The 12266-nt window shown below is 38.3% G+C and overlaps 1 protein-coding gene across 4 annotated transcripts in view; it reads left to right on the forward strand.

Annotated features, from left to right (window-relative positions):
* The window catches only part of KLHL8 (kelch like family member 8), a 32534-nt gene extending 24799 nt beyond the window's left edge, over positions 1-7735 (forward strand). For all 4 annotated transcript variants that reach the window (XM_020284562.2, XM_075998743.1, XM_012774062.3 and 1 more), the window contains 4 exons: positions 3302-3470; positions 4094-4253; positions 5425-5626; positions 6566-7735. In XM_020284562.2, the coding sequence (XP_020140151.1) occupies positions 3302-3470; positions 4094-4253; positions 5425-5626; positions 6566-6689 (655 nt within the window). In that variant the 3' untranslated portion in view covers positions 6690-7735. The remainder of the gene's footprint in view (positions 1-3301; positions 3471-4093; positions 4254-5424; positions 5627-6565) is intronic.
* Positions 7736-12266: the final 4531 nt, after the last annotated feature.

A 12266-nucleotide genomic window follows, 5' to 3' on the forward strand; every position in this document is an offset into this window, starting at 1 on the left:
TTTTTCATCTTTCTACTAAAATGGACACTGATGTTTGTTCAAGCTGTGGTTTTACTGAAACTCATCATCCTAACAGAGCGTGTCTAAGGATCCATTTATTTATTTAACAAAAAAAGTTAAATGCCCACTGTAAGACATATATGACATATCAAATGGTGAAGATTGAAGATGCCATTCTTCTACCAGCAATAAATAAGATAGCAAAAGGCCCTGCCTTTGTATAGCTTACATTCTAAAAGAGAAGATAACAAAGACAATAAGGGCAGTAACATTAGAACAGGATAAGTAAAAAGTGTTTGCGGAGTGGAAAAGATCTTAAGAAAGTCTTATTTAATTTAAGATCTGAAGGAATTGAATAATTTAACCTGATTAAGTGATTGTGGGTGGGGTAAGAAGTGGTGGGTGGAGAGAAATGAAGAGCCTTCTAACACTTGGAGGTGAAAGAGAGCAGAGAGCATAAAGGAAGTCCGGTAGGGCCGAGAGATCAAGGAGGGGAAGTGTCTAGAAATGAGGCAGAAAAGGGCGGGCAGAGGGTGAAGGCCTTTCAGCTTTGTCAAGGCTATTTTATCTGATGGGCTTTGAATGAAAAATACATATGAAATATATATCTTGAATTTAAATATCAGGAGAATGATAGGATCAGATTGCTCTTTTCAAAGATCCTCTGCATAGAAAGTGAAGGAGGAATTTGAGGATGACCAGAGTGAAAAGTGTGACCAAAAGTGGTTATTGTAATAGTTCAGTCAAGAAATAATGGGGGCGTGGACTAAAGTCGTGGAAACCGAGATAGAGAAAAGAGGACATATTTGAAAGATAGTTCAGAAGTGTACAGTCACCGAGTCTTCATCATAATGAGATATATGAAATGGAAAGAACAGTAAGAAGCAAAGATGATTCTTCAGTTTCTGACTTAAGCAACTGGGTGGGTAGTGGTGCTGTTTTCTGAATTAGGAAAAACAAGATGGCAACCAGGATAAAAATTTTTTGTTTGTCTTATGATGGGGATGTATTAGTTTTTTATTGTTTTGTAATAAATTGTCATGAATTTAGCAGCTTAAAATAGCACCCATTTATTAGTTCATGGTTCAGAAGTCCTGCAGGTTTGCTAGGTTTTCTACTCGGGGTCTCAGAAGGCCAGAATATAAAGATCTTGGGCTAGGCTCTCACCTGAAGGCACTGGGGAAGAAGCCCCTTCCAGGGCTGTTTAGTTTATGGATAAAATTCAGTTGCTGTGGTTACAGGACTGCATTTCTCATTTTTACCTGTTGACTAGTAGTCACTCTCAGGTCCTTTCGACATACTCTCTGTTATCTTCAAACAAGCAGTGACATGCTGAACCCACCATTTGGATTTGAGTTTCTGGCTGCCAGCTGGAGAAACCTCTCTGCGTTTGAGGGGTTTGTATGATTAGATGAGACCCACCCCAGGTAAACCCCCCTGCTGCCTAATGTAGCATAGTCGTGGGAATAACGCCAGGGGATGTAGGTTGGGGGGAGGGAGAAGGTCTTAAAATTGTGGCTACCACAGGGAGGTGGGTGGTAAGTTTATTTCAGATTAAAGTTAAGGTTGAAGAGCCAGCAAGACAGATTTTTAAGTAGAAATTGGATATATGTCTGAAAATATATATTTGAGTTACAAATCTGTGGAAGGAATGAGATTGCTTAGGGAGAGAGAATATACAGCGATAGAGGCCTTAGAGCCTTAGGAGACTTCATAATTTAATGGTGGTGTAAAGAATGTGCTTCATAATTTCATGGTGGTGTAAAAGAATGTAAAGAACGGAAGCTGAGAAACACCAGCTGGAGATTTGGAAGGAAACTCAAATGTGTGATGTTATGAAAATCAAGAGAAGAGAGTTTTGAGGAGTAGGAAATAGCCGATAATGTCATGTGCTTCTGTGGTTTGGGGGAGGAGGAAGAATTATTATTAGACAGACTTACTTTGCTTCTACCCTGATCGAATATCCTTATGTCCTACAGAGGACATACGTATGTTCTCACACACCTGAACATTTTTATAACCATTGTATTTGATAAGTCATAGCTTTATATTCAAGAGAAAAGAGATAAAAGAGACTGAAAATGAATGGTGGCATTATCTTTACGAATTTTTTCCTAGGATATTCTCTGATAAGCTTAGAGTCACATTCTCAGTGGAGCAGTTGCTTTCTTCAGTAATACTACCAGCTAGTACATAGCGCTAAAGATGGGCCAGGCATCGTTCTAAGTGCTTTACCTTATTAACTCAGTATCAGCTGTGTCTCAGATGAAGAAGCAAGGTAGCAGAGGCTTATAAAGTCTACTACTTTGTATCCAAGTTAGTTACAAATAACTAGTTTTATAATAGTTCAACTTTTGATTGCTATAATGTGTTTTTTAAGAAATCGAGATAATTTTGTCTGATCACCATTATATTGATTTTTAACATAGGCTAAGAAGTCTTTCTTTGAAAGAGGCAAAAATAAATGCCCTTGAGAAATAAAGCAGTATGATATAAAGCTCGTAATATAAAAATTAATATTTTTTGTGTGGTATAATGAAACCCTGCAACAAAACAAGCTGCTTGAATTCAGAAATGAGAGTGACCTCTGACCTCCACAGCAAACCATCTCTGTCAACTCATTGACCTCTCTATCATGCAATTGTGTGTTTTACTAATTGAATATCTGGGACTCCTTTATACCATTTTGTTGGATTTTAATCTGTTGTTTTATCTGAGTTTAGCCTGTGTGGGCGGTGCACTGAACAACTCTAGGGGGCACTATTCACATAGAGTGGCACAGCTTGGCAACCCCGCAGCCATTTATTCAGAAGCTTGGATAAGTCTAAAAATAATGGAAACAGGCCAGGCACGGTGGCTCACACCTGTCATCCTAGCACTCTGGGAGGCCAAGGCGGGCGGATTGCCTGAGGTCAGGAGTTCAAAACCAGCCTGAGCAAGAGCGAGACCCCGTCTCTACTATAAATAGAAAGAAATTAATTGGCCAACTAATATACATAGAAAAACTCAGCCAGGCATGGTAGTGCATGCCTGTAGTCCCAGCTACTCGTGAGGCTGAGGCAGGAGGATCACTTGAGCCCAGGAGTTGGAGGTTGCTGTGAGCGAGGCTGACGCCACGGCACTCTAGCCTGGGCAACAGAGTGAGACTCTGTCTCAAAATAAATAAATAACTAAAAATAATGGAAACAAACTATACCATTTGAAGGTTAACATGATAAATGACTTGCATCAGCTCAATTTTCTTAGTTTTTTTTCCTGGAAACAAACCCAGATGTTAAAGTCTGTTTAATTGTCTTTGCAGGCGAGGAATTGCTCTGGCCTCCTTAGGAGGCCCGATTTATGCAATTGGAGGCTTAGATGACAACACTTGCTTCAATGACGTGGAGAGATACGACATAGAGTCCGACCAGTGGAGCGCAGTGGCGCCCATGAACACTCCCCGTGGAGGAGTCGGCTCTGTGGCTCTGTTAGTAAGTGACCCGGCAACTTGCCCATCGCATCGCGTCACCTCGTAACCAAAGGGAGGCCCGATGTTTGCCTGTCGCCAGCATGAAGATATTGATTATATACTGCATTATTTAATGAAATACTGCTTTCTTACACATTCTGGTCCACCGTTAGGGCGATACATAAATAAATTCAAAATCTAATTGTTATATTCGAGATTCACAAGGCCGCAGGACAGAGACAGAGTCACCGAGGCTGTAATTACCAAAAGGAGTTTTATTGTCTAGCTCGAGCTAGGGTCCGAGCCCCCAGAGTGCCAGCGCAGTGGCCTCTTCTCCGGGCAGGGACCCTCCTTCTTGTGTTAGTCCCCTTTTTATAACTCAGTTGTTTACACACTGGTCATGCATCCGCCCGCACAGTGACTCTTACTTCATCCTGCCCCTCACAGGCTCCAACCTGTTCCGGGTCCTAGCTGAGAGACTCTGGTTTCCACGTTCTTTGTCTTTCTCCTCTGCGTCCCATAATGTACCCATAATGCCTTGCGGTTAGCAAACAAGCAGTAAACAGAAGCTGGAAGGTGTCCATTGTCCTTATAGCCCAGTATCTTACATAATATCATGTGTTTTGTCTGTCTCTCTCCATTTAGAACCATGTGTATGCAGTAGGTGGCAATGATGGAGTGGCTTCTTTATCTAGTGTGGAAAGGTATGATCCACATCTGGATAAATGGATAGAAGTTAAAGAAATGGGTCAACGAAGAGCAGGCAATGGAGTTAGTGAGCTTCATGGATGCTTATACGTTGTTGGTGAGTGGATGGGATTTCTGTAATTTAGTTTATCAGGATATGCAATGACAGATGAATACATGGAAGTATGCACATAAAATTGGTGAATTTTAATTAAGTTGATTTAATAACATTAAACCCATTAGAGAAGTTGATTCTTTTTTAACTGACCTTGTTTTTAAATAGACTGATTATAACATCAACACTTTCTGTTCTCAGTGAAGTAGCCTGAGTCACCAAAGAAAGCTATTATTCATTTAAACTTGGAGCCTATAAAGAGATACATCTATTTTTTAAAGGAAAGAACACTGTTAAAATAACAGTCTCTATAAAGGATTGTCATCATCTAGAATATGTAGCTGGAAGATATAGTTTTGGCAAAAATTGGTGAGAATTCACTCATAGTCCACCATCTCTAATTATAATGGCAATTATAGTATTAAGGTAAATAGTTATATCTCGATTAAATATATGACTTAGTGTAGTTTATTCCCTTCTCAAGCCTTCTTACTGTTTAAAAATATAGGCTGGGCACAGTGGTGCATGCCTGTAATCCTAGCATTTTGGGAGGCTGAGGCCTGAGGATTGCTTGAGGCCAGGAGTTTGAGACTAGCCTGGGCAACACAGTCTCTACAAAAAACAAAAAAATTAGCTGGGTACAGTGCCGTGAGCCTATAGTCCCAGCTACTTGGGAGGCTGAGGCTGGAGGATTGCTCTAGTCCAGGAGTTGGAGGCTGCAGTGAGCTATGACAACGCCACTGCACTCGGGCCTGAGTAACAGAGCGAGATACTCTCAAAAACAAACAAAACGTAATACACAGAGAAGGAATTTCAGCACTGTTCTGCTTGACCTTAGGAGGCTAACGACAAGTCATATGAATATATGTGCTTTTATTCCCCTTAAATTATCTGCTTAGATACAGGGACTCCAGTTTTTCCCACTTGAAGATTTTTAATCCTGGTATTGAGTTAAAATGTCATTACATTATATTAAGTTGAATTGTAAGTAATTTCCGATAATAGTTGTTATTGGTGGTAGATAAGTGTTGGGCTGAATTTTTTTTTTTCCTAATTTTGTCTAAGCCATTTTAAAATGGTTTTAAAAGATTGGGTTGTAACAGCTATGGAATTGAGATTTAGTAGTTCATTTCTACGAAGTGTGACGCCGTTTTTAAAATATTTCTTCCCGTAGGTGGTTTTGATGATAATTCTCCTCTGAGCTCTGTTGAGCGGTACGACCCCAGAAGCAACAAGTGGGATTACGTGGCAGCGCTGACCACGCCCAGGGGCGGAGTGGGGATCGCCACCGTGATGGGCAGGATCTTTGCGGTGGGCGGCCACAACGGCAACGCGTACTTAAACACGGTGGAAGCCTTCGATCCGGTGCTGAATAGGTGATTTACACGCTTGCTCTGTGCTTCATGGCATCTTACTGTAATGGATTATTTCAGAATATGAAAATATCTTTAGTTGTAGTTGTTACCGTGTTTCCCTGGAAATAAGACAGGGTCTTATATTTATTTTTCCTCAAGAAGACACCCTAGGGGTTATTTTCAATGGCTGTGTTATGTTTTTTTAAGTACGGTACAACCATCTACATTGATTCAAATCTAGTGAAGTCGTCTTCTTCTGGAACATCATCCTCACTCTCCAGACCCCGAATCCCATCCCAAATGTCTTGCAACTCTATTTCCTTTAGAGCCACCAGCCCCGATCTCTCCTGTCGAGCACTAGCTCTCACGGGGCGGATGAGAAGGGCTGCTCGTGTTCTTTCCCGCTCTGCCAGGACAGGCATGGGTTGTGCAGATGCGCTGCGCAGCCACGCCCCTCACTAGGGCTGATTTTCATAGCCACGCCCCTCACTAGGGCTGATTTTCATAGCCACGCCCCTCACTAGGGCTGATTTTCATAGCCACGCCCCCCACTAGGGCTGATTTTCATAGCCACACCCATCGCTAGGGCTGATTTTCATAGCCACGCCCATCACCAGGGCTGATTTTTCATAGCCACGCCCATCATTAGGGCTGATTTTCATAGCCACGCCCATCACCAGGGCTGATTTTCATAGCCACGCCCATCACTAGGGCTGATTTTCGGGGTAGGGCTTCTATTAAGCACATGCTTAGACATCCTGCTGGGGCTTATTTTATGGGGAGGTCTTATTTTGGAGGAAACACAGTAATACAAAACTTTGGGATATCTTATCTCCTGGAAGCTTGCCGTCTTTCAAAAGCAGTCCCACAATGGGGAGTTTTTTGTCTTCAATTGTTATTTGGAGTAAAGTAAATCGTGCTTTGTTTCAAGATAATTTTCTTTCTCCTCTGTCTTTTCAGGTGGGAGCTTGTTGGATCTGTGTCTCACTGCAGAGCTGGAGCAGGAGTAGCTGTGTGTGCCTGTTTAACCAGCCAAATTCGAGATGTAGGTCGTGGATCCAATAATGTGGTTGACTGTATGTGATTTGAATTCCAGCCGCCAACAATGTAGTCATATCTGATAGGCAAGAAAGAAAGCCAAGATTTTGAGATGACCACCTTTGAGCAGTTTAAACTACAGTTAGAGTCTTATTTTAAGTGTTAACTGTTGTGTTGTGACTGAGTACAACTTTTGGAATGGTAGCTGGAGAATTATTAGTAATAAAGTTAAATTTGATGATTCCTGCTTTAGCAAATAATGGAGTAGGGAAGGAAGACAGTCTAACTTAAAAGCAAACCTGCTCCAAAAAAATGCTTAAAAGTAGTATCAAAACTTTGAAACCTTTTTTTTTAATTTGGATGAATCAAAATATAATTTGTTGAGTTTTAACTTTTGTTTTGCCTAAAGGTATTAACCTCAGGCAGTGGATTTTTTTCCTAGAGGGGAGATTAGAACCTATTTATCAACACAAGGTCACATAAGAGACCTGCTCCTTTTGAAGATCATTTCTATGTGGTGCTGATGAATTTATGCCTTGCTTTTTTCCTATGTGTTGATTTTTCAGTTTCTTGGATATTTACAGAAGTGGAAAAATGTTTTGTCTTTTTGAGTGTCACTTAGCTGTATCTTTAGCTTGTAGCAGTGCTATAAGAATTCTTTCATTGCAGTTGGAATTGCCAGGTCACCAAAAGATCATTCGAAAGAGTTTATAGTTTCATTTTTTCATCTCATGCAAAAAGTGTTTCATAATAAGCAAAACGTGAGCCAGAGGAAATATTATATTAGAGAAAGTTTTAGATTTGATATTACTCTAGTGTGAAAGATTGATACAGAATGTGACTCTTTAATATGGAGAATCTGAAAATACCTTGAATACTCTTCTTTAATCATTTGATTTTGAACCCAGGATTTATTATCTTTCTGTTCTGTTACTCGTCACCATTCTGGTTTTCCCCACTGTACAGATTCTGGATTTATTTATTATCAGAATATGAATACATTTTTATAAAAACCCTTTATAACTGCCATTTATTGATTAGTTCAAGTCCATCGTTAACCAATAAAACATTGTTGGTAAAAGCAGAGAAAAATTGAAACTGCTGTTTTTCTCATTATATTTAATCCTTGCCAGTATATTTATTGAAATTTAATTGAAAATGTTTCTGTATATTAATTTGAAGCCAGGATATTGATGCATCTACTGATTTAACAGCTTTTCATGGTTTTAACCAGCATTATAAAATGGCCCATTCATTAAATGTATATATTTTTTGTAAATATTTATTAACCCTAAAATACCCTATTTTGTATTTGCAGCGCAGTTTGGTACCTCTCCCAGGCCTTCCTAAATTTTCATTTAGTTATGCCTTAAAATTTATTGTCGTCCACTGCTGGCCAGTTATGTTTCATAAGGAAGCTGGGACAGTGAAAGACACTTCCCCCATCCATCCATCCAGCCCACAAGTTCATCGACTAATTAATAGCTTGTACGCTCTCATTAAGTGGGGTCCTGGACACGTCCGTAGGGTGGAAAAACCACATTATGAAAGCCAATATGTATTGGGTATATCAAACCAGAAAAGAATTTTAAGAGTGCTCACACTGGCAGATAAATGTCTTTCATGAAGCCGATTTAAATGTTCCCAAATTACACTATTAGTATTTTTTCTGCTGTCACCTGTGGGCAAGTTCATAAATCATTGCTGGATCCAGACGAGCAGTTCTCTTGTACGACAGCCATATTTCAGTCAGTTCCAAAAGCGTTTAAATCTATAGCACTTTACTGGATTTGCTACAAGTCTCAAAACCTGGCTTTAGCTGTCTGTTTTCCCCATGTCTAATGGAGTTCTTGTATTATGCTTGTTTAGCTACGGTTACTAGTATGTTTGTTGTATTTATTTTCAGGGGGGAAGGATCTTATTATTTCCTAAGATTATTTAAAATGTTTTTTTCATTAACATATTTCTGCCTTTGTTATGTGTATAGAGTTGGGGGGCATGAGTATTACATTTTAATTGCTGGTTTTTATAATACAGTGGTTCTCTAACACACTAAATTGGAACCCTAGCCACCCAGAAAATACGAACTATTCATAAGGACAGTAAAGTGAAATGAAGGGAACATGTGGCTATCTGTTACGTCATGAATGGGCAGTCAGAAGCATTGCCTTGAAGGACCTGACAATAGTATGAAAAGATAAATAGCATGATCAGTACGCACAGTCTCGTTGTAGGACAAAAGCACATTCTTTGAGATATAAAAAGAGTCAGACTGAAGGAATCGTGACATTGAAAAATGATTATATTCATAGGTGAAGAGATCAAATATTCAAAGAAGATGGCTACTTTATTGAGAGGCCTATCACTTTAACCTCAGATGTTAACAGCACCTACCAAAAAGTGATATAAAATACACTAAAATATTGAAATTTTCAATGGAAAAGAGAAACAGGGGAAAATGTGCATATTTCTTCAAGAAATAGTTCTAGGTGCTTTTGTGTGATTCTCTCATTTAGTCATTAAAGCCACTGCTTTACTATTAAGTATATTGAACTGCCACTTTAAAAGCAAATTACTTGATTTTGGTTTTGACTAATTTCACTATATCATGTAACTGATTATTTCTAAAATATTTGAATAAACTTTGTACACCCATTAGGGATTAGTATTCTCTTAATCCAAAATGAACTTTGAATTTATAATTCTGTTTAATGCCTAGATTAAGGATTGTTGAAACTGCATAAACTATTCTTGAAAACAGTAAACTTGAGAATTTTCTTTGCTGCTTTTTTCTGTCTTGTATAAGAAAGGGAGAATGTGTTTAAAATCTAATTCGTGTTTTATCAGTTAAGAATGTATCTGTGGTTTCTCATGCCAGACTTTTAAAGAAATTATTATTGGGATGTCATTGGCTATGTCTCTTTCCCCTTCATGTGAAATTACAAGTGGCAGTAAAACCTCTCTGTAATATTTTCTTAAAACCATTTATAAATTTGTGTTATAACACTCCAGCAAATCGGAATAATAAATAATTATATATACTACCAAGTACTGATATCAAAGAGTTGGGGTCACATCAGTGCTATTTATTAACTCAAAATAAATTGCAGATTATCTATTGAAAAGAACTTCTTCCTATATGGTCTTTGTAACTTTGCTTCTCATTATTTGATTGCTAGAGAATTATATCAAAACTGTGTCATTGTTTATTCTCTACCCCTCAAACGCAAAATTGATTTAGTAGGTCGGCTATAACATTTTTTGTTATATAAAGAATCTTTGTTTAGCTGAGAATAGAAAGTTCTTTGTTACCCTTACAAAAATTAACAATTAAAGCCAACTGATGTAGCTTCACTAATCTTAAGCAGTTGTCTTTTATAGTAATTTCAGATGCGTACTATATAGAAATGAGACTCTATGCATTAAGATAACTGTTGTCCTTCCAGCTAGTAACCTTCATGAAGTGGCAGCTCTTCGTAAAAGCAGTGTCGCCATTGCCAAAAACTTTTCTGAAACTCATCTTTGAAAATAGCCTGAAGAGTTGATTTGTAAGTCACTCAAAGGTATTAATCTCATTATAGTCATATGTTAGTTTTGACCAGAATCTGGCCAGGACAGTGGCTTCATGCCTGTAATTCCAGCACTTTAGAAGCTGACGTGGGAGGATCACTTGTGCCCAGGAGTTAGAGACCAGCCTGGGCAAGATAGTGAGACTCTGTCTTTACAAAAATAAAATATTTTTTTTGACCAGAACCTTAATTATGGACCAGTGTACTTTATTTATCAGACTTGACTCAAAATATTTTATGGCTATTTTTACAGGTGAAATCTAGTCTCAAAGAATTAATGTTTTCCTCCACTGATAAAAATGTTTTCAAAAGTAAACGGTTCCAATGAAAGATTTCTAAAAATAAGCCTGAGCAATAGTAAGGCCAGTGAAAGAGGTGTATAGCCTCTTTAAGATGCAACCTTATTTGAATGCAAAAATTCTGGTGTGTGTTTTTTGCTTGTTGTTTTTAACAAGTCACTCTTCCATTGTCTTAGTGGTTGAGGCTAAATTCAGTCTATCTGAACAAACTTACTAGACTATGAGGGGTTTCTTAAATTTGAGTAATAGTCATGGGGAGTACTAACATTTTTTAAAATAGCATATGTAGCAGTCACTTCATAACATTTTTGGCCTTTACAGTAATTCTGCATTTTACAGTTAACAAAATAGGCTCAAAGACGTTAATTAACGTGTCCAAGAGCCACAACTAATTAGTGGTACACCAGTAGTACTCTTTGTGACTAAAACACTCAAACTATTCCACTTCTACTAGCTTATCCCACTGTTTTCACAAGGTAATATAGCATATGCACATTTGAGGAAAGATGATTTCCTTTATCATAGTCTCTCTCAGTAGTGTGAAAGTATTTCTGGTCACTATGTTTCTATATTTAATATTTGATACATATATAGACATAGAGGTTATGAAGCATAATAGTAACAACTGTGTACCCACTAATTAAGAACTAGAACATTTCTGGTAGTATCAACCCTACCTTTGTGTTGCTTCTCAATTCCTGTCCCAGCCTAGCTTTTTCTTTAGAGGGACACTGTCTTGAATCTATCATTTCTTTGCTTTTTTTTCTTTTCTTTTTACACGTCTGTAAACCATGTTCGTGAGTGTTACAAAAACAGTATACTGGATATAGTCTTATGCAATTTGATGTTTTTATTCAGCAGGTTCAGTTTTACAATTTACGTGGGATATAGTTTTCACTTTTTCTTTTACAAATAATGCTGAAATGAACGTTCATATACAATGTCTTGGTGGTCATGTCCAAGAGTTTCTTTAGAGTGTATGTCTAGAAGCAAAGTTGGCAATTTGTAAGGTATGTGCCTGATCAGCTTTATAACAGTTTTAAAAGATAATGCCAAGTTGTTTTCCAAAATGTTTGTGCCTACATTGGTGATACAGTGGTGGGCATTGCTGCTTTTCCAGAGTGGTCATGCCAGCTGACAGTATGATTTCTCCTTCCCTTGCTCTTGTAAGACCTCATTCTTGCCAGTCGGGTAGGTATAAAGTGGTATTTTATTGTGGGTTTAATTTACATTTTCCTGACTATTAATAAGTTGAACATGTTAGGCATTCCTGTTTCTTCTGTGAAATACCTTTTGATATCTTGTTCATTTTTCTGTTTTTTCTCTAAGAGTTCTACATAAAATTCAGGATACTAATCTTCTTGTTCTTTATTTTTTGTTCTACATATCTTCTCCCAGTTTGTGGCTTATCTTTTTGCTTTGGTTTTTTGTGAACAGAATTTTTTTTTTTTTTTGGAGACAGAGTCTCACTCTCTTGTCCAGGCTAGAGTGCCGTGGCGTCAGCCTCGCTTACAGCAACCTCCAACTCCAGGGCTTAAGCGATCCTCCTGCCTCAGCCTCCCAAGTAGCTGGGACTACAGGCATGCGCCACCATGCCCGGCTAATTTTTTCTATATATTTTTAGTTGGCCTATTAATTTCTTTGTATTTTTCAGTAGAGATGGGGTCTTGCTCTTGCTCAGGCTGGTTTTGAACTCCTAACCTTGAGTGATCCTCCTGCCCTGGCCTCCCATATAGTCTCTTCTAAATATCAAAA

This window comes from Microcebus murinus, chromosome 29, assembly GCF_040939455.1.
Source record: "Microcebus murinus isolate Inina chromosome 29, M.murinus_Inina_mat1.0, whole genome shotgun sequence".
NCBI lineage: Eukaryota > Metazoa > Chordata > Mammalia > Primates > Cheirogaleidae > Microcebus > Microcebus murinus.